Genomic DNA, 26,860 nt, shown 5'->3' with positions numbered 1-26,860 from the left:
ACGTACCCCATTCTAGTCGAAATTCTAGTACTACGCAATGTTTGTTTTGATTCGCTATGAAAGTTTGACAGATAAAATGAGGGGTTAGTGGATTTTCCTATGTTTCGAGGGGTGAATCTATTAGCTTGGGACCGAATAGAGTACCAGAACTGAGCCAAAAAGTTGAGCACGTTATTTCGGGACCTTCTAGTCTTAGAGTTACCTCTATGGTACTACCAACTAAAAACATTTAAATTGACCGTTAAATGCGTGTTCGATGAACAAATTGTCAGTGTTATGTCTGTTTGTCTGTGGTTTTACAATTGTTGCCTTAAGTACTATTTTTGGTGTGTAGATGGTGTATATACATTTAAGGATGACGTTAGATCTCATCAATGCGATGTGATACGATATCGTTTACGAATAAAATCATAGCAAATTCACGACGCTCTTTTAATGTTTGGATATTTATGATCATGAGCATACATCGAGCATGGCAGAGGAAATACACTCCAACCTAACTTGCGCGTTCCCTCATGGAATTTGAAAAAATAAAATAAAACAAAAAAGGTTGCTGAAATATCACAATATTGAGTATTTTTCTTGTGTCATGCAGTCTTTTAGAAATCCGGGAGCTAGTTTTTTTCTTTCTCGAAATTCCCACATGATGCGCGTTGTGTTTCAGGATTTTCACTTACCGCGTTCTTCAAAATAGGTATATTACAAAGCAAACGAAAATGAAGATGTATATTTTCTCATAGTATAAATAAAATGCGACATTTTATTCTGAAGCAAAACACATTAAAAACGAACATTTAAATAAAACCTAGTTAGCTACCTATAATCTTACCCTATACACGCCGTCAACCCGCTTCCAATACATGCAGCGTACCCGATTATATGCGGTATAACGTTCTGTTCGTACATGCCGGAGAATAGATGCGACCAGGGTCCATACGCGAACAGAGCCACGTCGTCTCCGCCATGCGTTTCGTACTTCAGAGGAACAAGTTTAGGGTACTGAAAGTCCTTGTTGGCCACCATTTCTTCGGTGAGATTAAATCGGTTCCCGTCGGTTAGTGGCGGCCCACCTGGACCGTTGGCATACGACAAAGTCGTATAAGGACTCTTGCCTTTATCGTTGGACGATCCACTGACCCCCAGAATGTCGTGCCCTCGCTTCGAGTAACCGGCCAGGGACATTGTGTGCGCATGATCTGCTGTGACCAGAATCAACGTATCGTCCGCACTGGTATGCTGAGTAGCTAGTTGTACGGCTTCCGACAGTTGAACCGTTTCATCCAAGGACTTCCGGGCTTTCGTTTCGTGGTGAGCCAAATCAATTTTACCGCCTTCTACAAACAGCACGAATCCCGCGGGATTTTTCTGGAGGGTTTTGATAGCTGCGAAAGTGAGTTCGCTCAAGCTGGGATCCTCTTGAGGGTTACTGTCTATGTGATACTTCATGTGATCGGAGTTGAACAGACCCATTAGGTATTCCGTTTCATTGAAATTGATACCCATGAGTTCTTGTTTGTTGGTTACGTACCTAGCCGAACCCAGGGGCTTGCTGTAGTACCATTCCGAAATGAGATTGACTCCATCCATGCGCTGACCAGCTTTGTCTGATGGATCCTTCTCCGACTTGGGAGTGAACTTACGTCTTCCGCCTCCAAGGATTACGTTGAATTTCCTACCAGGGTCATTTCTCACAAGTTGCGATGCAATGTCTTGGCACTGGTTTGGATCCGTTTGTTGCGATAGAATATCGGCATCGCATTCATATTCCCGATTGGGTACATGGGCGTACGTTCCGGCTGGACTGGCATGAGTGACCCTCGTTGTGGTTACAATTCCTGTGGCTTTTCCTGCCGCTTGGGCCCAGCTCATGATTGAGTGTACGTGATTCTTTGGATCATTGCTAGCCGCGCAGTTGTTATATTTGACCGCAGCTGTCACACCGATGGTGGCATAGTTGGCCTTAACCCCGCCTAAATAAGCCGTCGCTGAACAGGCCGAGTCCGCAACCTGCTTATCCACGCAGTAGGTCTGTGTGCAAGATGGGTACAAGAAGTAACATTTATTATATTGATTTGAATATAGAAGAAGAATGACTAGAAGCCAGTTCAAGTATCGGACTGTGCCTTATATGGCAGAGTTCATTGGTGACGGAAAGTAATCTATTATTATTATTCCATGCGCGTAAACCTGTGCGGGTAGGTGGCTTTGAGCGGTTTATTTGCTCACGGTTGAATGAGTTTGATGGCTGAAATTCGCACCCAATCGGACGAGCAACCAGTGAGATAGCGGCCAAGGATGTCAACTTGTGCAGAATGCAATACAAGATGATTGAGGTGACGAAGCGCAAGGTAATTTACCTTCTAATGCGCGATTAGTCTATGATTGAGCTTAATTATTATAACACTTTCACCTACTTGAAAACAAGCTAGCGACACAAATTAAAACAGGAACAATAACCACATTGAATGTCATTGCCGATCGGTCCCGAAACAACGATCAAAGCACTATCACTTTCCGTTCCATTTGATACTTACTCGACCGTGCGCGCGACCACACTCACCTTAACTAGACCAATGTCTGGAAACTCTTCGAATGAGAGTTGAGATTCCTCACCCGAGTGGCCTTGCTGCTGTCCCAGGTACATACGACTGGCGGCTAGCGTTGGGATCGACATGCCATCTCCCAGGAAGAAGATCACATTTTTTGCCTTGTTGAAGTTTTTCCTCTTCAAAAGTTGCTCTTTGAGCTTCAACTGTGCACCAATGGTCCAAAACTGGGCCGTCTGTTCGTAGTCCGATGCGGATATCAAACGCTTCTGTCGATTTTGGGTACCTTCGTCGTCGCGATCACGTTCCGGAGGTGGATGAACTGTTGAAGATCAATAGAAAAACGATTTGTAATTATTAAATCTAATCCAATTTTTGCGATCGTGCATCTCTAACCATGTTCACTTGGCGTTGTTGTAAGATACTGGACAAATTCCTGCGATGGACTCCCACAGGATTGACGAAATACTAGTGATAGCACAAAACACACACCGATCGTACGAAGAAGGATCATTGCTGTTGTGCTGTTACAATGGATAATGACGGTTACCGCACGCGTTCTGTTGAACGATCACACTTCTTCTAGTGCCACAAGCAGCGTGTCGATAGTACACTTCGATTATCGAATAAGGTATGTATTACCCGCTCTTGCATATCTATAGAGAGAAAGAGAGGGAGAAGTGTGATCGTGCACGGAAAACACCAGTCTAAACTGATCGGTAACAATCGTCAGCGAGACTTCTTTTATATTGTGGTAAACTGAACCTGGTTCGGGTGCGTTTTGTTTGGTAAAATGAGAGACACACCACGGACCCCTATCTATACAATTATAGATAAACACCTACTCTCAAAAATGTTGCCTTCGTAAGACCGATCGACACGATTTAATCAAGCATTCAGCACAATTGAGAAGCGTGTGTCTTCTAAGGAGTCAGAAGATACAAACAAAAAAATGCAAGTGCATCTTCGTGTGACTATGCAGAAACATGTCAAGTAAGTGATGAGTGGTTCTAACTAAAGTTGTTGTACCTGCAGGCATTGTGAGGGGATTTTGCGTCATTATCGTATGACTAGATTTGTTCTTCCAGGGTTGCTGTGGTTTTCTTGATTGCAGTGGGAAGCAGTGAGATATAACACAACGCTAGCTACCAGCAATCATGGGCGATGAATTGCTTGATATTTGATGATTAGGTTTAAGGACTAGATATAGATTATATATACCGGAAACAAAATATGGTCAACAGTCAACAGAAGTAGTATTCACGTATACTTATGAAATATGGTTCAAACTGTGTTTAAATGTATGTTTAACAATTAACCATGGGTGCAGCGCATGGCAGTTTTGAACAAAACATCGATCAAGTTTTAATGAAGGCATAATCTACTACGATCAAGCACTTTTAGATTGTACCTTTGCAGGTTTGAATTGTGATATCCGATAAAGGGTACTAGAGTTTAGATAACACTCATACTTTACTTCCAGTTGAGGGCCACATTGAAATTGGAGTAGACTCGTTAGTTCGATATTCTCCTTAACTTGATAAAAATTCAGGCTGTTTCTATCACTTTCCTCAACCATTATGTCCTAACTTTAATGCTCTTAAAAGCATCTTTGCTTGATTGTCTAGGCTTGGGTAGTGAACCGAGGACTTCGCGCGATAAATTTCGCCACGGTTCACTGAAATTATGATATTTTATTGATGAATCTGATGTTTATTCAACTGATATAATTTCCTGAATTAACTTGACGAAAAAATTAGAATTGTTTACACGAACCGCAAAAAAAACCCTGAAACTGAGTGGATTATTAAGGTTTTTCAATTTATTCGTCATGCTGCACACTTAGATTTTTTTGCCGAGATGGGCACCACCGAGCAGCTCGGCATTTTATTTTGCTGGATCTCAGTGAAAAACTTGCTGAGATTCAGCTAACAAACGGGAATTTTGCCGAGATCTCAGCTAACAAACATATTTTTTGCTGAATTTCCAGCAAAATAAAATGCCTGAGGAGGTATAGAGCTGCATCTTATTATATGTAAAATACTTCTTCATTGCAGTAGCAACTATATTATCCATGTAAATGTATTTCATTATGTCATATTTTAATATTCTGATATATTTCATTTCTCCATTGCATATATTTTCATTATATAAATAAATACTGGGTTGGGAGGGAGCATCAGGGTATCATTCAAACTGAAACTGGACGATGGTATGATTGACAGCCGGAGTCTAGGAGGGAATAAACACTATCATTTTCTTTATCCTACCGATTCGATTGTGGTGGTGTGAATTCTACTCCAACAGTTTCAGGGCGATTGACGCGCCCTTCTTAACAAACCATCCAGTAGGAAGCTTAATAAGTATTGCGAATTGTGTTATTCGATTTGTTGGAGCGTATCGTTGGAAGGAGATTCTTAAATTCCCGTGGATTTCGCGTAAGTGTCTCTGCTTACGGGTCCACCCCTCCGTTTTTGGCCCTTCATACAGCGATATAGTGAATTCATATCGGTAGCTCAAATTGATCTTGCTATTGAGTGGAGCTGCATACAAGACAAGTCTTGAAAGGATGGTGGCTACCTTACATACAATTTCCAGCAAAATAAAATGCCGAGCTGCTCGGTGGTGCCCATCTCGGCAAAAAAATCTAAGTGTGTGGTTCTTGAACCCCACGGAAGTCTTCTCCTAACCGTTGGTTATGTTGGTTTGCCCGGCCATGTCTTGAAGTCCTAGACATAATCTTCGAGAGAAGTAATTGTTTACAAAAGCCTTTAGGCCCTTTTCCAGCTCTGTATTGAATTATAATTTCAAATTTGCGGTCCTTCAAAAATGCTCGTAATTCAGGGACTTGCGGAGATCTATGTATGGTAGAAAAATAAAAATTCAGGAGATTTTCTTGAGATTTATGACTTATAGAAAAAATACAAGTTCATAAACTTCTTTGTTGCTGAGACTTAACATTTTATTTTGGTTTCATTGAAGATTCCGATTTTTTTTATGATACAGATTTTTTTATGTTTTTCAAGATCCTTGTAGAAAAAATTGTACAGCTTGGGAAACTTTCCCAGGTTTTTGACCACTCTTTCAAGATCTTGGCGTTGGAATTTTCATCAAGATCAAGAAATAAGAAAAAAGAAATATGAGCAAAGTGAACGTGAAAGAATTTTCGAGATCTCAGTGTTGAACATTGATCGAAGAGTGCCTTGGACACATCACGTGCTTGTTGTTTATCGCCAGAGGTTTTCGCGCTCGTCTTCTGTCAGTGTTTCGCGCTGGTAGTGCTACGTCATCTGGCAGCATTTTTGTTTGAATAATTGAAAGTTGATACTTCAGTTTAGTTTTAACGTTTTCAGTAACCTTGTAGTGGTTGTGATAATGGTTAAGATCGTGAAATTAGTATGGAAATGGGATCGCTTCGCAGTGGCTAAGCAGCCCAACGTATTTTCATGGAGAATCATTTGATGAGCTTTGGAGAACGGCTTCCCCCTGGGGTGCTCATCTTGCCCCGGGGCGGTTTAAGAAAGTTACTTTTTTTTAATTATTTAAAAAAAATCAAGATTCAATTCATTGAATTGTATCAATGCATAGGTGCTAGAACATACATTGAAGATCTAGGGTAGACAATGTTAGACAGTATCAATTGCAATTATTACATATAAAATGATGACAACCTTAGGGTGGCCATCTTGCTCCGTCTTCCCCTACGTATCAATGAAGAGTTGCAAAGTTTGAGTGCAGTGTTTATGATAATCTCAAGATCTACGAGGTGTATACATCTGAAAATTTCAGACATTCCTTGCTTCTCCGCAGCAAACAACAAGTAGTAGTTTCAGCTACGTACATTAACAGAAATCTTATTATTTTTACATGTGAAATCAGGGGTTGAAACAGTTGACGTTTTTTACTACACTCGCTTCGTTGTCGCGCGCGACAGTCTGTTTTTATTCCTACTCTCATGCTCTACCGTCATCTCTCTCACACAACACAACGGGTAGAATAACATTCGAGCGAAAAGAAAATTATCAAATAACTATCATATGACATGAGTAATTTCGTTCTAATTCCTCAATTTGGTGTAAATTAAACCATTTCTGATCAGAAATTTTATTCCTAGGACATCATTGCTTGCTATTTTCAGAATTCACACAAGCACAACATCAGCAGCTCTTATTATGAGAAAAACTAAAATACATACATTCGTGACGGTCTTCGGCGACAATGTCATATGACAGAACCTGTCGTATGACATTTGAGTTTGGTACTGTACTATGATAGCTTGTTTTCCAAGTTTCGGAGGCAAAAGCAGTCAATTATAACAGAAAATGTGTCGAATACCGTGACCGATTACAAGACTGTGTGAAATTGCGAAGTGTAACACGAAAAAGGACACTACAGGAAATCACCTTAAGCATAAAATTAAAATGGAAAATTTAACAAAACGATCCGGCTGAATAATAATTGTAGTTTCCCAGTTCAATTTTAATAAGACTGACGATAAACTTTCAAAACCGGCAAAAGAAAAATCAATCCAAATTCCATAATACTTTGCGACTCATAGGTCGAGAATTCCTGGTGTACTGCAATGCTGCTATTTTCCTGATCACTGTAAACAAACAAGCTCGATTATTAAAGCTTGTTGTACCAGTCAAGCTTCCAACTTCATGGATTCCGTTTGCACACTATACTGGAACATTGACTTAATCATTTGATGAACAAAAAAGGTTTCACACAAATCACCACCAAGCTTGATCTAGATTAAATCCTAATCAATTAGTTATGTTTGTGGATGTAACCAATCAATATATTATCCATGGGCACAAATCGATTTTTACGGCTAGCATGTGAGTTTAGATTGCGCAAGTAGAGTGGCCATAAAGTCATTACAATTGGTTTTTAAATCGCCCAATATCCAATAATAGTATTCCAATTTGTAAAGTAGCTTGGAATAAGATTTCCATCTATGCACAAATTTTACTATAGACATACATATTTATGATAGTTCGATATCAATTGGGTTTTTTAATTTTGAAAAATATATTATTTTTTATACATCATCTGAAAGAGCTTCGTTTTCTGAGCACAGCGATATTTTTTTCGAACCCAAACACTTTCATCTCGATTTTTTAATAAAGATTTAAAGCAAAATAATAACTTCACTGTTTGAAACTAAACTGACAAACTGACAGCTCGCTCCCATACAAAGTGACACCGAGGGGCGCTAATAAGGTGATTTTTTCAAATGTAATCGAACTTATTTAAAATAGTTCCAGTGTACCAAAATTGATGAAATTTTGGGGTTGGGTTCCATTTTTTATGCAGATTACGAATATGCATTTACCTCAATACCCTTAAAGAACCCAATTGAGGCTTTTACCGCACAGGGTTTACCGTTGTTTGCAAATACAAGGATACAGCCTAAAATAAACGATTTTATAAAACAAAGTTTATGTTCATTTTTTTTTTTTTCTTTGATTTGTTTTCCGTCGATCTTGTTTTCCGTGCTGAGCACCAATGCTACCGACGCCAGGAAGGCAGCTCCCACACTTGGACCCTACCTATCGACCCATCAACTCATGAACCGGGAACCAACGGCTTTACTTCCCTTCCGAAGGAAGGCGTGATCAGAGATGTTATGCCTCAGAACATCCCGGCGGCACCGACTGGGATTGAACTCAGGCCTGCTGGGATGAGAGGCAATCACGCTTACCACTACACCACCGGTGCCGTTTATGTTCATAATAAATAGTATTTTAATTCTTTTTCACTGTCGAAACGTGTCATTCTATTCACTGTCAAAACGAAAAGATAATGGAGGAGAATAATGAGCTCAATGAGAAGTTTAAATCAATGGTCAAGGCCCAAGTGCAATTTGGGCGGAAGCGAAACGGAAACGATAAGTTTGACAGCTGCCACAAATGACATCAAGATGCCTAACCGAAGTCGATTTGATTCTAACTAGTTTTCAATCCGACAAGTAGGCTTACTCAGATCGGGTTTTTTCGCTGCCGCTGTCGTACCGCTTCCGCTGTCATTGCGCTTGAGCCTTCAGCTGTATTAACAATTTTAAGTTGGACAGAACAGTTGTGGATCGCCTGTGCTATCCCGTGAAGGAGGAAAGAGGTACATCTAATGGTAACAGAATTAAACAGGAGTCACATAGTGATTAAACGTGATGAAGGGGACCGAACCTGGCATTGCAATCACGACCTTCTGTTCAGTCAGCAGAAATGGTAACCACTAAGCTACCGAGTAGACAGGCTTTGAAATGTTGTATGTTTGTTCTGCTATGATCAATTGAAATGAATTTTTGGAACAGGCGGCTTTCGCTTGACTACTTTATCATTGACAAATTATATTGCTCGCTTCATCTCATGATAATGAAAAAACCTGTTTTATCTGTGATTGCACCAGCACCTCAGAAATCACTCAGTAGGTAGATACCCCTCGAGCTAAGTTTCAGGGTTGGCTACTACTGGGCAATCGAAGGAGCTTCGCTACTAATGTGTGCAGTACTATTACCATCTGAATGTAGTTCAAGTGATTTAATTAAAAATAAAATATTGTATGCGTGGGTTGGTTTATTGAAAACCACTATTGTAGGTGAGGGTGTAAGGTGTACCGGTACTGACTGCTGTCGGATTGGGTGGTGATCGTGATTAGATTTCGCAGATTAAGTAATGGATGAAGAAGCGTCTTCCTTCTTTGACTTATATCAATAAGGTCCAGGAATTAACCGGAATGACCCCTCTTCTCGAAACAACTATGATCAGACGAGAGTCTCGGCCCGTCTGCTGCTGGACAGGGGTTGCACTGGTGTCTGTGACAGGTTGGAAGGCCGCAATATATCAGTGTCCACTAGAGTGATGCAAAATTTGAAATTTTCGCTCCACAGTACTTAAACGATTCCGAATCGGATCCTGACTAACCTCTCAAAATTTGAACCCATTTGGTGAGAAACTGAGATGGCACAAACCATTTGAAGTTTGTATGGGAATTACTATGGTAAAACCACGATTTTTGTTCATGTCTATCTAATAATTCACCATATCGGTCTGCTTCTATAAATTTCATCTCTACTTGTAGGAAATTTTCCCAGCTACAACTTTGCTCAAGTCCACTTTTTGATTAAATGCAAGGATCGAAAGTTATCAATGGTTCAATGCGCTGATGTTTTATGATCATGCTCAATCAACTGCTCAGCAGGCAACATTGGTGTTTCTGGGGCGTTGAATAGGACACAAAAATTATGGCTACTATGTCACACTGCAAAATACAGTGTTGCCTACAGAGCAGCTGCTTGATCATGTCATAAGTTTACCAATCTCTTAACTAATTAATAACTTTTTCCTGTCTCGTTTTACAAAGAAACGATCTTCAGCAAAGTTGAAGCTGAGAAAATTTTCTATAAGAATGGCTATCGAACTGTTTCGCAGCTCAATATGGAAAAAGACTAGAAGGCAATGAACAAAAAGTTGAGATTTTCCATAGTAATTTACATGTAAACTTCAATCAGCTTGTGCGAAGTCTGTTTTTAACCAAATGAGTTGTAACTTTGGGAGGCTAATCAGGACCCTATTTGAAACCATTTAAGCACTGTGGAGCGAAAAAGTCAAATTTTGCATCAGTCTAGTGTCCACCCAGCTAAAGCTCCTCCCCTTTAAGTTTTTCTCTTTAAACTCCTTCTCTCAGCAAGTTGGTAAATCTTAGCCTTGAGCATACAGACGCTTAACACTTTTTTCGGCGAACAGCCAAACAGGCGAACCAAAAGCCATGCGATGCTAGTTTTCATTGCTATGACGACGACTGAATTGAGGGGCCTAAAAGCAGAGGGGTGAAAGTCAATTCTCTTCAACGATTTCCTCTTTTGATGACCATGGCTTCACTAACCTATTTCGCACTATTTCTGCTATGCTCTTCAATCATTAAAAACAACAAAAGTTTCAATGAATGTGTTTGCCAGGTTATTAACGAAACAGAAAGTCGATCAAAATCACTTGCACCCCTGCTTCCAAGTTTGGTTACAATATTACAACTCTGGAGAGCATTTTGTGTGGTCGTTGGGGGCGTGTGGTTCTGAATATGGCGATGAGTGTGCAAATTGTTATGTAATTGCATCCGCCCTATTCGCACACGCCCGAAGATCGGAGGCGAATACCACTTCGACTTGTTTCGTCTACTAATGACTCTCTAATGACAGTGTTGGGGAAGCAGCAATCCTACATCGACATGTTTAGTCTAGAAACGATTCTCTGATGACTGTGTTGGGGAAGCAGCATATGCATGTAAGGAATTGGTGGATTTGTTTGTTATTTCGACGCTTTTGGACAATGCTTGACATTTGCAACTTTTTCAATAGATTCTTGTTAAAAATCATCAGTCGGAAGCAATGTTATTGATGCGTAAAAATATTTCTGATCGATTGGTGATAAAATTATTGAAATTGGTCCAGGGGCAGCTAAGTTATTAACGTTCAAAATCTTTCATAATTTCGTTACATTTTCCATTTTCGGTTTTCACAAAGTGTACCCCCATATAGAAATCACAGACGTAGTTCTACGTCGAAAAGCTTGCTTGCCAAGTCTAAAACAATGATGTATACAAGTTCGAGTATAGAAACGTCAAAGTGATCCGATGTCAGCGCTGTCGTGATGGATTAGTGAAACTAATAATATTAAACTGAACGTTAAATCCATGAGCAGAAGAGTTACGTCTATTTGTCTGTGATATAACCACCGACAAACCGACATGAATGACCATAGCAAAAACAATAAAATTTCTGACCAAAGCACACTACTGACATCTGGGTCCGTGTTCGCGGGAAATATTTAGCTAAGCCATGAACCCGCATGCAAAAGTTATGCATTGGTTCGTGTCTGATCTATTCTGGACAAATTATTTTTATCTAGATCAATAAATCCTATGGTTTTGACAGTTCGGATCACTGCACATTTAAATCGGCCGTTTACGATTTTCGGGTATAAGTCAGAATTAAGTGAAGTAATGAAATTGGGTTGTTAGCGGAATGCTAAATAAAACAGCAAAAAAGGTTATCTTCCATTTAATTCCACTTAATTTTGGTATCCATGACAGATACGTATTTCGACTACAATGTGCAGTCTTCATCAGTGTCATTCCCACTGGCCCAATCAACGAATCAACTCGCGACCAACGCCGAAATCCCGTTTTGCGTGCCCTCAACTTAAGGCCCACATACCTAAACGGTTCAAGGGGAGTTGACTTAACTCACCCCCGATCTGATAGTTGGCGTTTAATTGTCTTGACATCGAATAGAGCAAGTCAGATATTTTTTAAAGCTTTATATGCCAACCAATGCGTGAATTTGTATATTGTTCGACAAGCATAATGATGGTCTATATGCCCAGGGAAGTCGAGAAAACTTGAAAATTTTTCTAGACTAGGACATATTTTATCGACGACATTCTCCACGTTTAGGACAGGCATCTCTCTTCGCACTGTCTTGGACAGTCGAAGACAACATGCTCCGGCGTTTCATCCACGTTGCCATACTCCGGACAGAGGAGTGATGCTGCATGTCCGAACCGATGCAGGTATTTCCTGAGGCAGCCGTAGCCAGACAGGAACTGCGTCCGGTGGTGGTTGACTTCTCCGTGTTTTCTGTTCACCTAGGTCGAAAGAATCGATAATAACTGTCCATCTACCGGCTAAAAATCACGGCAATAAAGAAAAAAAAATCTACCGTTATCCACCGTGTTCCACTCCTATTGCCCCTTTGCCAAAGACTCCGCTTTCACCACTATCGGTACTCTACCGGCTTCTCTCCGACTGTAGCACTCACTGTCCTCAACCAGGATCATTCCGGCGATAGCGCATACTGCTTCCGATGAGATGGCTCTGAACGCACTCGCGACTCGCATGGCCATGAGCCGGAACGTACTGCTCAGTTTCCTTTGGTTCTGCTTCGTTTCCAGTGCTGCAAACCAGGCTGGACCCCAATACCTCAGTATCTAGCCAGAAGACGCCTCTTGATATTGCTGGGAATAGAGGTGTTCAGCATGATTCTAGCTATTGTGTTGATGGCCTTCCCAGCATTCTCACAGACATATTCGACGTGGCTGTTGAAGTTTAGCCGGTCATCGATCATCACTCCCAGGCTTCGAGGCAAATGCGTTGGACCAAGGATGGAGCCTTGTGGAACTTCCGTTGTGATCCTAATCGACCTCTGTTCCATTTCAGTCTCGTAGACCAGAACCAGGCTCTGGCAGTAGCTTCTCAGAATCCTGCACCGGTAGTCAGGGATCTTCATTCTATGCAGCGCTTTGGCAATGGTTTTTCAGCTGCGCTGTAGAACGCATTCTTGACGTCGATCGTTATCACGGTGCAATATCGATCTCCTCTTCGCTTCTGTTTGGACGCCTTCTCGGCTTTCTCGACCATTGTCCGAATCGCATCCACCGTTGATCTCCCTTTCGGGAATCCAAACTGCCTCTCCGACAATACAAAACAAAAGCTGACTGGGCTGATTAGGTTGAAGCATTGTCCCTCTCAATTGACGATGTTATTTATCTCCGTTGAATTCGAGAATTTGTGATGACGAAATCTATTGAAAATTGAAAGTCAATCAAAACTTTTATGTAGAATTCAAGGAAATATGTAATGCTCTTTTTAATTTTCTAAGAATAAATGTTACTGACAATAAAGCAATGTTTTTATTACAATTGCAAAAAAAAATAGAAACAGGTTTACTGTGGTAAAAATGATTTTTCCAGCAAACAGCAATTCAAAACTCATTATTCCTAGTAGACGTATATTATATTGATGTAAATGAATTAAAATGTATGGATGAAAGACTTGTGCGTTGAATTGATTGATATTTGAATGAAAAAGCACTTAAAATCGTCAATTGTTAATTATACATCATATGCACATTTACCCCCGCATCCCCTAACATTCACATTACAGCGAAGTGTAAGAATAAGAATTATTCATAGCGTATTGTTTGAGAATTCATATTTAAAAACTTAAAAATTTAATGAAATCTGCAGGCTGACAAAATCGGGAAAGCACTGTACTACCAAAAATTGGCGTTGACGACACCGTCGAAAAATTGTCTCTTCTAGCAAAGATTGAAAGTTTCTTATGGAATTTTTCGGTGGAGTGAAAGGATAGTACGAAGTCCGCCATGTTTTACGCACAGTCTGACATTTGCTTATGGATTTTATCATAGGAGTAAAGAGCTACAGAGTCGCCGTCAACAGTCAAGAGTCGCCGTCCAATAGAGGCAGTGCTCCTAGCACTCGGATCTAGAATGTTTTGAAATGTTTCCTCTTTCAGTGCTGAAAAGTTCGTCACGATTCATTTTGTTTAAAAGACGTTATACGCAAACCGAAAATTAATTTTGGACACCCACTTGGAAAATCCGACGTGGTCAGGTTCCAAAATCGCAAAGTCGTTGGAATTAGCAAAATCGACCGTGTGCAGGGTTCTCAAACGTTTCCGTGAGCGGCATACTATAGATCGGCAGGATCATAGCAAGCGTCGTAGTTGAAATAAGGATCCAAGGCTGCATTTGAAGGTGTTGAGAACGGTTAGGGCAAACCCAGGGCTATCGGATTATGATATCGCCAAGAAATTCAATGCCAGCCAGCAGAAAAAGGAGCACCGTCAGAAGGATTTCGATTTTTTTCGGGCCAGTAAACAACCAAACAGGACACTGAAGCAGAATCTAGTGGCCAAAAGACGTTGTACAATGAGGTTCTTACAAAGTACGAAGGATGCATCCTCATGGACGACGAAACGTACGTGAAGATGGATTAAAGGCAGCTTTCCGGATAAAAGTTCTATAAAGCCACTGGTCGAGGTGATGTCCCTAGCAAGTTCAATTTTGTTTTTGCCGATAAATTTGCAAGAAAGCTTATGATCTTGCAGAGGTTTGCAGCTGCGGTAAAAAAATATCCAAGTTTTCGTGTCAAACAAGACTATGGATTCCAAAATGTACAAGCAGGAGTGCCTGAAAACACGTATTCTTCCGTACATAAAGGCTCACAATGGACCTGTAGAGTTTTGTCCTGACTTGGCAAGCTGCCACTACAGCGGAGAAGTTCTACAGTGACGAGACAACGGGGTATATTTCGTCGAAAAGGAAATGGATCCACTCATCCCTTAATTCCGCACCATTGGGAAATATTTGGCATTTGTCAAATAGATGTTGAAGAAGATTGGAAAGGTGACTCAGGATGCAACAGAGATGAAGAGATGGTGGAACGAAACGGCCGCTCAGGTTAGCCAACAGAATGTCCAAAATATGATGAGTGGTATTCGAAGAAATGTTCGAGATTTCATCAAAACCAAAGTGGTATATTTTTCCTTTAAAGTGCAATAAATGACCTTCATTTTGAGTACTGAACATTTTTATTTCATTAAGATGGTTCAGAGATACATGCGTTTTTTTTTGCGTCCAGATATTAAATTACTCAAGCTTTAAATGTACCGTTGAATAAAACCAACATTTTTAACATTTCAGTAAAACAACACTAGAGGCAGAGGCCTTCCCCCCACTGAGTTCTAACCACTGCTCTCGGCAGATTTTCAATCAACCGTTCTGGTTTTCTGCGAGTGAGTAGTTCTTCATTGACACTACTCACATGCAAAAATCAGCCCGACTGGTTGAAAATCCGCCGAAAAAAAAACGGTGGCTAGAAATCAGTGGGCAATGCGTTCTTTGGGGGATAGCTATATACTAATACACCATCAACCTTGGCCTCGCTTCGGATAGCCCGCATATGTCACTCCCCTTAATTATCATAAATTTTTGCAGCATCGAAATCACACTACTATGACCAGCAGATTCGCGACCACGTTCAACGACCGAAGAATGCTGAAATTTCGGATAAAACCAACACAAGCCGTAAGACAAATATTGAAATCAATTCAATTTATTTTATAAAATATATAATTTCATCCTTCCATTCTAAATAATCTTTTAATTCTATACATGTGTTCACCTTTCCTATCTGGTTAATCCGTTTTCAATCGAAATTGAAGAGTGTTCCTCTCTTAGAATTAGTTAATTTTGTTTAGTTAAATTTAGCAAAATATTACCTCCTGTTCTTTCCTACTTCTCGGTATTACCTCCAAACCTATCTAAAAGTGGAACGAAACGAATAAAAAAACAAGACAACAAGCATGTCGACTATCAGAATGTGTATACTATCTTGATTCCCGTTCCAGGCTGAAGAGTAACTATCCAGATATCAGAAAAAAGACCAAACTCAAGAATCGCTAGTAATGTAATAGGATCTAGTTCTCTGTAAACAATGTATTACGATTTGTTTGGATGTTTCTCGTTCTACTCATTATGACAATAATAACTTTACTTTTATTTAAATAAATATTTGCGAAAAAATAGTGTACACTCCCGCAGCACAAGTAAAATAAACATATGAACTTTCTATCATTCTTCATGATAAAAAAGGGCAATACTTTTCATGATAACCAGTATTCGTAGCATTTTTCAATCGTCTTCCATGTGTGAGTAGATAGGTATATATCATTTCAAACTAAAGCTCCAAGGGTTCTTTTCTATTTTCATAAACAATGACGGTCGGCACAAAAGCGAAGCCTGTATTTACTTAGATTCACCTAAAGCAGCTGATATAATAGCAATATGAACAATCTTTGCTGTAGATGATGAATTGATTAAGAAAAAAACCTCACTATTTACTTTTTCTAATACATCTCATACACAATTTTAAAGCAATAGATTTTGTTGAAACCATCTCAAAATAGAAAATCTCATCTCCGGGTGCCTTTGTTTAACCTCAAGTAGCAATAATAAAAGCAAAAAAGAAGGTGTCTGTGGGGGGTATGAAAGTGAGTACAGAATTATAGTACCAATCATTTTTCTAACGTTCTCAACGATTAGGTATTTTTCAAAGTGATTACGTGTTTTGTTTACGTGATTTTTTTTTGTTCATGTAAAAATGGTAGTATGTGTGGTAACAGTTATCACATTTACGAAAGAAGTACCTATTTTACTTTCATTTGATTTTGTTGTTGTAGCAAAAACGTTCAAAATTGATTTCATTGTTTAGACGTAAAAATTGTTTGCCCTCACCCAGAGCGCCCCTACATGTATGCACGTACAGTTCATCTTTATGTAGTTGGGTTTTTAGCTCCTTTGTTTCATGATTTATTTTTTTCTACAAAAAACATTAGCTTACTAGAGCTTCTACCAATTAGTAGTTCCATTTTAGCAGTCGTTAGGATTATTTTCACTAGTTTACTTCTTTTGTATTTTAACACTTAGTAAGGCATTTATGATTTTCATCCGTTTTTATATATATTAGAGTTTTCTAGCTGTTGTTTGAGAGTTCTGTATGAATTTGAGTAGGGATTGTTGTCTCTTTTCGTAGCGGCGTTAAAGTTGAAGGACGTAGAAAGGAGCGTGGTTCAGAATTTGTTTTGCTTCTCGCTATTGATTTACAGTCATATCTACATTTGGAGCAGCATTTTTCTTTTGCTGGTCAACATTGATTTAGGAGATTTGGTTACTATTTATAGTACGAAGAGGGCAATATTCACTTTTGGTTTTCGGATATAAGTTTTTTTCTTCTATGTATCGCAATAAGTAACCTGTTTTACCCTCACTGTGTTGAGATGCACATGCATATGCTTCGCTTTCCGCCAGTTGTCTGTTTCGGTTCTGGTAAAACTGCTATTGATTCTATGGTTTTGCTATGTAGGAATTGATCTTACGACAGGAATGGATTCGATGACTGTGGATTCATCCAGGGGGCGTTGTTGTTGATGTTGTTCTGCTGGGATACGGTAAAGGGTATCAAATGCAAATTTTATCAATTCAATAAATTAAATTAATGTATAAGCTGTTAGTGCATAAGCATTCAACGAGTCAAAAACCATTAATACCTATTTTAGTATAGTTAAAAAGGAAAATCAAACCAAGCTGAGTATTCGTAATTTTTAATGAATTTATGAAAAATTGTTTTAATAATGTTAGGGGATGACTTTTTTTGATTGAATTAAAATGATTATCGATTATAAAATAAAATGTACATTATTGTTTCAACATTTTCAAAGACCTTAAGCTTGAGCTTGAGTTTGAATGAACGCACATATCGTAGTTGCTATTCCATGATTCAAAAAGCTAGAAAAATTGTACAGCTTGTGTTTAGCTGAACATTCTCATTGAACACATTTTGAAAGCTCATTACGTTAGTCTGAGAATAATGAAAAACGATCAAGGCCTAGATCGAGTAGCGGTTACTAACATTTAATCCAAGCGGTGGCTTCAACGACGAAGTCAACGACCGTCACGAACAAGAAAATACGAATAACAAATCGATGCGATCTGGGATGTTGTCTGGGATAACTGTTAGGCAGACATAGAACACGATAAAATCAAAAGTGAATACTAATGCAGGGCATGAATGCGTTTCTCTTGAAGATGTTTTAATTACACGAGTATTAAAGTAATTAAAGTAATGCTTTTACCTATAGTGAGACAAAAGATCAAGTCTCGCCCCAAAACCGTGTAGTTAGACAAACGCATATGAGCAATTTTCGCTGAAACCGGTCCACAATTGACACGAGGTTCTTGAAAGCTAATGTTTGTACCCCTTTCAGAAGTTCTAATTACACTAGTTTACAAAACAACATAAAAAGTGTGAACTTTAGTGGTTGACCAACGTTTCTAATGCAAAATCCTACGCTGAATTTAATGCCGTGGTCAGAAAAATTAAAGTAGAGCCATTTTTAAGATATACAAAAATTTTGATTTTTTGAATTTTGGACAAAAGTACGATTACTAAAATGTCAATATCTTTGGAATTAGTGCACCAATTTTAAATCTTTTTTTTATGAAAGTGAAGCTAAATAAATTTGCTATCGTTCACTAGAATATTATGTCTTAATTAAAAATTTAATTTTGAAGTCATTTAAAAATATACAGCATTTTTTTTTTATTTTTCCTGCGAATTTTCCATAAAAATCTTGTTTTAATCAACATTTTTAATGGGATAAAAAGATTCTAAAAATCATTCCATAATTTATTCTTAAAGTCCATTAAAAACTGGAGAAAATGAGCCTTTAATGGATGAAATCGGTGGGAAATTGTCGAAGTTATTGTTTACAAAAGCTGCTACGCCCTAATTCCAGGTATTTTTAAGGCAACATTGGGGGTGCAATTTCAAAAAGCAAAGTCAACGCGGCATAAAAGTGGTCTGATTTTGATACAGAGATGATGGATTTTAATTCTTAATACTTTTTTGATGCAACAAAATTTTATCCGATTTTTTTTTTAATAAGAGGGGCTTAAAATTTGCATCAAAAGCATAAACGTAGGTACCATCCGGTATGCTCAGATTCTGTGATTGATGTGTTTTCCTTAACACAGATTTAATTTCTGAATACCATTTCCGGTGTGAATTCCATAAACTGGATTCCAAGCTTTTAACTCATTGGTCCTTTTCAGGACGACAAATGACTGATAAAAGAGTTCACTAAAGAGTTCAAGTAAGAACTTGTATCCAATACACATCGTCCAGGATTGGCTACATGGACACCGACAGAAGACCTCAAAAACAGAACTCTCAAACTGCGAGTTAAGAGTTAAGAAATCAATTTAATATTTACTATACTTTTTCTGTGACATCCAAACTACCTTTCGTAATCCTACGTCAAATCTACGATCGTGTCTTGGATACAACCTCTTACTTGTTTTTCCTTAATAATAAGATTTAAAAAAATGTTGAACAAACAAATTTTTAATAAATATATTTCATATGATAAAACGAAAAATGGTCCATAGCAAAACACGCTCAAATTGATTGACATTCTGTATATGAAAAAGTGTAAAAAAAATTATATATGCCTCAAGATTCAGGAGGGGGTTGGAACCCTACCCTCCCTCCCGCTTTGCTACGCCAGTGGACACATCACTCGAGATTATTAGTGGTCGCATTATGTGCACATTTCGTTTTTATGGAGATTTCTCAGTCTAGGGTAATTCAAACAGTTAGTTTTGCATTGCCCGACGTTTCGGCCGTTTATGTGGCCTTTTTCAAGGGTAAACTAGAAAAATATTACAACCTATAGAGACTACTACTAACATTAAACATTGATATAACATGAACATACACAGTCTACCGTTTGTCGTCAATTTTTGTTTGTTTGTTGCCACGATAAGCGTGTTTAGCTTGGAGGAGCTTCCTGTATGGTGCCTGCATTTTAAATGTTGTTAAGGTACTATTTCACGGTATTTTGTTTTACTGGACTTACATTGAGTTTAATATAAATTAACATAGGACACTATATGACACTACACTATACAGCGGTTATTTTGAAGAAGATGGTGGGATAAAGCATACACAAAAGTAGATAAAGCTCATCTATGTCGACTCGTTCGTTCAACAACATGGCTAAGCGTTTAGCAGATCTGAAGCTGATCGACCAATACACATGCCGGACACTCCAAACACAAACATCTACCTGCCCGCGGATTTATGGACAACCTAATAAACCAAACAACAACCCATAAACCAAACCTTCCGTTGCGCCCTGTTGTCCCCAACATAACTGCTCCAACATATCAGCTCTCCAAGTTCGTAGCAGGAATACTACAAAGCGCATACAATATCAAGGATAGTTTCACGTTTGCAACCTACATCAACTCTGTTACACTACCACCTGATCATGTACTCGTATCTTTCGATGTAATATCGCTTTTTACCAATATTCCGAAAGATTTGGTCATACGCAGCATCATGTTCTGATGGACAGACATCAAAGAAGGAACAAATATCAACCTGGATATGTTCCTGGAAATGACAGAATTGTGCCTCAGCAGCAGCTATTTTCAATTCAAAAACAAATACTACCAGCAGATGTTTGGAACCGCTATGGGTAGTCCACTATCTCCCATTCTTGCAGATTATGTGATGGAGGACCTACTGGATGTGGTCATCGAAAAGCTAAATTTTGCCATACCAGTGCTAAAAAAGTATGTAGACGATTTGTTCCTCGCTCTACCCAAATCGGAGGTACAAAACATCCTTATGGCCTTCAACCAGTACAACCCACACCTACAATTCACAATCGAAATGGAAAACAATGGAGCTCTACCCTTCTTGGATACCCTAGTTTTTCGCAACAATGACCAAACCATGAGCACAGAGTGGTATTCAAAACCCATCGCCTCCGGACTCTTGCTGAATTATCACTCTTTCCACCCAACGACCATGAAGATAAACCTCACAAACAACTTCATAAAACGCGTCCAACGGCTGAGCACTAAAACAACAAGAAACCAACAGAAACAAATAATTTTCCAACATCTCCGACAGAATAATTACCCTTCATCGTTGATAAACAGGCTAATTAACCAAACCCGTAATACAACTCAGGAAAAACCTTCGCAGCACTCAACATCATCGATACCGCTAACACAAGAAAATCTACCGACAGCATCCAATATCCAAGATCCAACGCCTACGCAATCAAAACCACCAACAACATCACAGCATCACACCAATAGTTCACCTTCAGTCCAGCTTTCCACGACCCATGAACGACACGAAAACAACAACCAAATTTCGGAACAACTAAAATACCGATCAATGCCAAACATCCCAATCTTGACGTCAGCACTTGCCGCAATCCTAAAAACAGAATACCCTACAGTAAAAATAGCTCCAAGAACGATCGAAACAACCAAAACACTCCTACAAAGGATCCAATATTACCACAACAACAACACAACGTCATCTACAGCATCCCATGTAGGAATTGCGAAAAAGTTTATATTGGTATGACCACAAACCACTTAAAAAAAAACGATTAAGTGGACACAAATCCAATCTAAATAAACTCGCAGAAATCCTACAAACGACAAAGCACATCCATGCGAAAATCTCACTTATACAACACATAGCAGATCACCAGCACACGTTCAATCTTGAAGGTACAAAAATAATCGATCGCACCTACTGAAGTTCTGCTTTATCGATGCTAGAAATGTGTCATATCAAGAGCAAATTTTCATTACGTCGAATGTAACAAAGGTAAACAAAGTCGAGCTATCAGTGTCAATCGATTCTCCTGCTATTACACTATATACTGTCCGAATATAGGATCATATCCCATTTTTAAATTTATTTACCAGTCGAATTGCTTTTTGACGTTATCACCTTCCGATCAAAATAGTTTTCGATGTTACTTAAGTCACCCAATTTCTATGGAGATGCCGTTTGACTTAAGTAACAGCGCTGAGAAACCCGTGAAAAGTGTACGTTCGTCGTTTCGCTTTCTCATTATTAAAGTGAATAAATCGAACTGTTTGTTGCTAAGATGATTTCGGTGGTCCTAAAATGATGAATGGGCTGCACGTCAGGAGACGTAATTGATAATTCTCCCGAATATCCTGGTAAATACACTTTGACTTAAGTAACAATCGGGGCCACCAAACGACGTATAATAACTTTTGACTCAAAAACCAGTATTTTTTAGCATGAAAGCTAGCGATTTGCATTTGTATGATTAAAACCCTGCTTAATATGTTAAACATTGCTATCACTATGAGATTATATGTGTTTACTTGGAAATAGGAATAAATTTTCGGTCATCAAAACAAAACTTTATTTTTCTCGGATTGGTGCGAATGTTACTTACGACATAATGAAAATTTGCTCTTGATATAAACAACACATCTAACACCGTTAATTATAGAACAGATGTAGCGGGGCTAAACACAACGTACGCTGGTATTCTCCATACCGTGAGAGCTAATCTCTCACGCAGAGAACGATCACGAAACAATACACACAGTCAAGTTTCAACTTGTTCACAAAGCACGAACGAGTCGACATAGATGAGCTTTATCTACTTTTGTGTATGCTTTATCCCACCATCTTCTTCAAAATAACCGTTGTATAGTGTAGTGTCATATAGTGCCCTATGTTAATTTATATTAAACTCAATGTAAGTCCAGTAAAACAAAATACCGCGAAATAGTACCTTAACAACATTTAAAATACAGGCACCATACAGGAAGCTCCTCCAAGCTAAACACGCTTATCGTGGCAACAAACAAAAAAATTTGACGACAAACGGTAGACTGTGTATGTTCATATTATATCAATGTTTAATGTTAGTAGTAGTCTCTATAGGTTGTAATATTTTTCTAGTTTACCCTTGAAAAAGGCCACAATAAACGGCCGAAATGTCGGGCAATGCAAAACTTACTGTTTGAATTACCCTAGACTGAGAAAGCCATAAAAACGAAATCTCCATAAAACCAGTCGAACAACCAAATCAATTATGTGCACATGTACACAGTGGTCCACCCGGACATGTTCCGGATATCCCCAGGGAGGCGGCCAATTTCTGAATTGGACCAAACCCTTTTAAGTGACACCATTGAGTGACACCTCAAATCACATGACAATTCGAAAACAAGTTCAATGCTAGTTGTATTGAGTGCCCTGAACATATTATGCATTCTGACATGCTCCGGGTGCTCCCTGGGATATGGTGAATTTGAATTGGACTTGATTTTATTCAAATTTTATTTTTGATTGAAAGCTCGGGAAAGATATGAGGAGTCGATTTGACGTTTTCGACCATTTTTTGGTGTTGACATTCTTTATTCCCTTACTATAGAAACTCTAAATGACTTGGATGATGCCTTTGATATCATATCGTCTTACTTATGATAAAGCTTGCCCCTTGCGGAGGCTACTAGAGGTGGTGGAATTCTGATCTAGCTAAGCTCAGGAAACAGTGTAAGTCTTGGAATACACTCCTGATGAATGTGGGCGTCTTAGTTGAATACCTGTATAAAGAGAGAGAGAAGGATTTGTAATTTCCATTTAATTCCACTACCTTATTTGTTTATCCTTGACATGGATAAGAAAATAAGGTAGTGGAATTAAATGGAAATTACTTATCCTTCTCTCTCTCTTTTTATACTTGGAATAGACGTCGTTCAGGAGGCCAGCTCGCAAGGCTTACAAAAAGAATCTCAGATTTGCTGAGCGATCTGGTTGGAAAAGTCGTTGTTACCAGTTTGAGCGATTAAACAAAACTGTAGTTAGTTGTTAGTGGAATGCTCAAAAACAGCAAAGAAAGGATATCGACAATAATGTGCAGTCTTCATCAGTGTCATTCCCACTAAAGACTTATCAAAATCTAACCCCCATAAGAACTCATTCAAAATTCAAATTCCTTAAGTAGGGGAAATGGATGTAATGTCGGCCTAAATGCCCCTAATTTGGGCCCATACATAAATTCAGCAATCGACAAAATTTTCATAGCGACCAAAAATATCCATAAATAGCAGATTTTTAACGATGGGCCCAATATTAGATCCATAGGCCAACATTAGAGCCATTTTCCCTATTCGTCAGAAAATTCTTCTACTTCTACTGATGAACAAATGTTGGAACACACTTTCCAGGATGAGTGGATTTAACATAATCTGATAAACCTACTGGCTTTTCAGACAGTTGTGAAACTTTGGCCCAAGTCCGCAAGGTCGTGGCGAAACGAATAGAAGTGAGATAGTGATGTATTTGTAAACCCATCGGTTATTTTTTTAGATTTAAAAAGCAATAACAACTAGATAGGGGAAATTACGGCTTGAAGTAAATAAAACAATAAAACCAAAGATAGAAAAAAATAACGAAATGAAGAAATTACGGGGCCGAAGCCGTCATTTCCCCAAGAAGGAAACATTAGAAACGAAACAAATAAACGATGTAATAAATGCATTAGAAATATACGACATATTAACACAGAAAATACATTCTAATGGTTGATGATAACAAACAAAAAGCAACAAAACCATGAAAGCAGTTAGTAACAGCACATTAAGCAAAATACTAGCATCAAAACCTGGTTCCGGGAATTTACCAGACTCTAAAACTGTTAATTAGCACTATCATTTCGAGCTCGTGTTATAAAAGTACTGGTAGTAGTAGCAGTAGTAAGTAGCAATAGTAGCACTATTCTACTGTCCCGTCTATAGAGCATTCCGTTTTATTTTAGCGTCCAAGCTCCCATTGGCTGCTATGTAGGCAGGATTCACAATGACCACACATGATAGCGTTTTATGAACGATTGTTGTTTTATCAAATACGCGATGAGTGTGTGCATGATTAGGAAGGTATCGTTTTGAGGCGGCATGGAAGAGAGAAAGAACAGAGATTATGATTGATAACTAAACTAGTACTGATGATATTCGGGCAACACGTCTTGCTATTAGGAAGGTACGATGTATCTGTTTGCCAAGTGAGAAATCTGTCTACGTCATTTTAGCACTTACTAATTTCGAAATGAGGCTTACTCACATGGTCAGTTTTGAAATTGTTAGTATCACACTGAATATCGTCACCAAAACCAAAGTCATACAGATCGCTCAATTCCGACTGGCTATTATAGATGGGAGCCGGATGAGCAGGTGGTAGTCTTGGGTTAGTAATAGTTTCCAGTGGAGCATTGGCGTTACTGGGCTGTTTGCCAATGTACGTGGTTGGAAGGAAATTTGCATCGAAAGTTTCGTCATCTCGGTCATTGACCGAGCCAATAGGACGATTGTTATTATCGTAATCAAAGGTATCGGGAGGTGAATTGTTGTTATTAGAGTCGAAACCATGATCAATATCGTCGGTTAATCCAAACGAGGAAATATTGTTAGAAGAGTGGCCCATTCCAGTGCTATAGTTATGCTCACCAAACTTGACGGAAGGCATACAGTGACAGACATACGACATTAGAAAGTTATTTCGTTCGCATTATTTAGGCGAATGGTACTTACTTGCGCCGCCGCAGCTGGATTGACTGGTGCCCATGGATCCTGGTTGAGCGTCACTGGGAAAGGCGACTGTTTCAGCTGATTAATGGACGGAACCTAGAATGCGCATACAGCATCGTTAGAATATTTTTATCGTTAGAATTAATTCAGAAGCTACCAACCTGTGGTTGGTTTTGCTGGAACAGGTTTTTCTGCACTGGTGCCGATTCACCAAAAGGATTATATGCCGGCGCCCCTGCCCCTGTGCCAGGTGCGTTCGTTACTGGTTTGATGAGGTTGTCCAGATTGACCAGCGAGGAGTTTTCACCGAGGAACGAGGCGGGCGTCTTTTTCGTTGTCGTCGTGGCAGATGGAGTGGAATTGCTGGCTGAACTGGAGGTGTTACTAGAAGATAACGGATCTAGGTCGTCCAGTAAGGATCCTGGTTGGTGGATTTAGATTAAATGAGCAATTGGACATAGTCTATATGAGTTTGTAGCATACCGCCATTGTTATTCAGGTTATTGTTGACAGCGTTGTTGTTATTGCTCCGTTTGGTGATGATATCGAACTCATCTAGGTCTGAAGCCGGCGAGGTAATAGCTCCTACAGGAGATGGTCGGTTTGCAGGGAGCTGAAAGATAATCCATTTTCAGTCATTTACTGCCATGTGCGGCATCCTAAGCTAAGTTCAGCAACAACATGCCAGCAAATCGAAATCAAATTTTGATATAATCATCAAACTGGAATCATAAATTGATTTCAATTGTGTCATTCGATAACAAACTTGATGCAGCTTTGATTTCATTGCGTCAGCATAACATCAAACTAAATACTCGGTTTGTTATCAACCGGAAAATGTACATCAGATTGAGTGTTCAGTTTGCTCTCACTTTTATCAGAATTCGTTTTCAATGTGATGTCACAGGAATATTTTTGACGTTGGATTACGTCTTTCGGCAAATATTGGGGGTGCAATTTAAAAAAAACCAAAATCAAACGCGTTACGAAAAGTGGTCGGGTTTTGACCACTTATAACTCTGTCAATAGCGGGCGGATTTTAGTTCTTAACAAGCCAATCGATTGGAAAGATTTCTACGAATCTGCTAAAATGAACGCTTTATCAATTTTCAATAGGTCACTGTTAAATATTACACGAATGTCCAATTGTTGCAATGGGGATAAAAAATATCACAGATTTCCTGCAAAAAGTGGTTTCCCTAACACAGTCGCCAAATATTGATACCGAGCACGTAGCCCTACGTCAAATCTACAGTCGTGTCTTAGATACAACCTTACTTTTTGTCTTCATTTTTTGTCGAAAATGTATTATACCGTGTGTTAACCGTTCACCGCTCGACGCCTCATTCTTTCAAAATTGGTTGCGAAGTTCCCAAAATGAGTTCTAGATATGCGTTAAACTAATGTCGTTTGCCAACAAACGATGTTCAGCTGTTAAAGAATCGCGCTTATTCCTGCTTACACTAAACAGGCGCTACACCGCAAAAACGAAAACGACATAACTTAT

At 39.0% G+C, this 26,860-nt stretch overlaps 2 protein-coding genes, 1 long non-coding RNA gene and 1 pseudogene across 13 annotated transcripts in view; 2 read left to right on the top strand and 2 right to left on the bottom strand.

The window, feature by feature from the left end:
• Positions 1–671: 671 nt before the first annotated feature.
• Positions 672–3,167, bottom strand: LOC135699530 (membrane-bound alkaline phosphatase-like). The gene is made up of 3 exons (XM_065219809.1): positions 2,943–3,167; positions 2,561–2,868; positions 672–2,028 (listed from the first exon to the last, which is right to left on the bottom strand). Exons 1-3 carry the CDS (start codon positions 3,058–3,060, stop codon positions 826–828), a joined length of 1,629 nt encoding a protein of 542 aa, XP_065075881.1. The 5' UTR covers positions 3,061–3,167; the 3' UTR covers positions 672–825.
• Positions 3,168–3,363: 196 nt separating this feature from the next.
• On the top strand, positions 3,364–15,748 carry LOC135699589 (uncharacterized). The gene is made up of 2 exons (XR_010517529.1): positions 3,364–3,539; positions 15,343–15,748. It is a non-coding gene; the product is annotated as an uncharacterized LOC135699589 (long non-coding RNA).
• Positions 15,443–26,860, bottom strand: part of lqf (epsin homolog lqf) — a 53,653-nt gene continuing 42,235 nt past the window's right edge. For 6 of the 11 annotated variants that reach the window (XM_065219862.1, XM_065219860.1, XM_065219861.1 and 3 more), the window contains 5 exons: positions 25,837–25,966; positions 25,515–25,774; positions 25,357–25,449; positions 24,890–25,276; positions 15,443–17,344 (listed from right to left, as the gene is read on the bottom strand). In XM_065219862.1, the coding sequence (XP_065075934.1) occupies positions 17,279–17,344; positions 24,890–25,276; positions 25,357–25,449; positions 25,515–25,774; positions 25,837–25,966 (936 nt within the window). In that variant the 3' untranslated portion in view covers positions 15,443–17,278. Of the gene's footprint in view, positions 17,345–24,452; positions 24,609–24,889; positions 25,277–25,356; positions 25,450–25,514; positions 25,775–25,836; positions 25,967–26,860 lie in introns of all 11 variants that reach the window. The other 5 variants (XR_010517527.1, XR_010517528.1, XM_065219867.1 and 2 more) reach the window with 5 other exon arrangements.
• On the top strand, positions 20,444–22,410 carry LOC135699548 (uncharacterized; annotated as a pseudogene).

This window comes from Ochlerotatus camptorhynchus, unplaced genomic scaffold (assembly GCF_037179485.1).
Source record: "Ochlerotatus camptorhynchus isolate MF236.1 unplaced genomic scaffold, CSIRO-AGI_Acam_v1.1 ptg000112l, whole genome shotgun sequence".
Classification (NCBI taxonomy): Eukaryota; Metazoa; Arthropoda; class Insecta; order Diptera; family Culicidae; genus Ochlerotatus; species Ochlerotatus camptorhynchus.
Note: the sequence above shows the minus strand (reverse complement) of the source record. Positions and strands in the feature narration are given on the sequence as shown.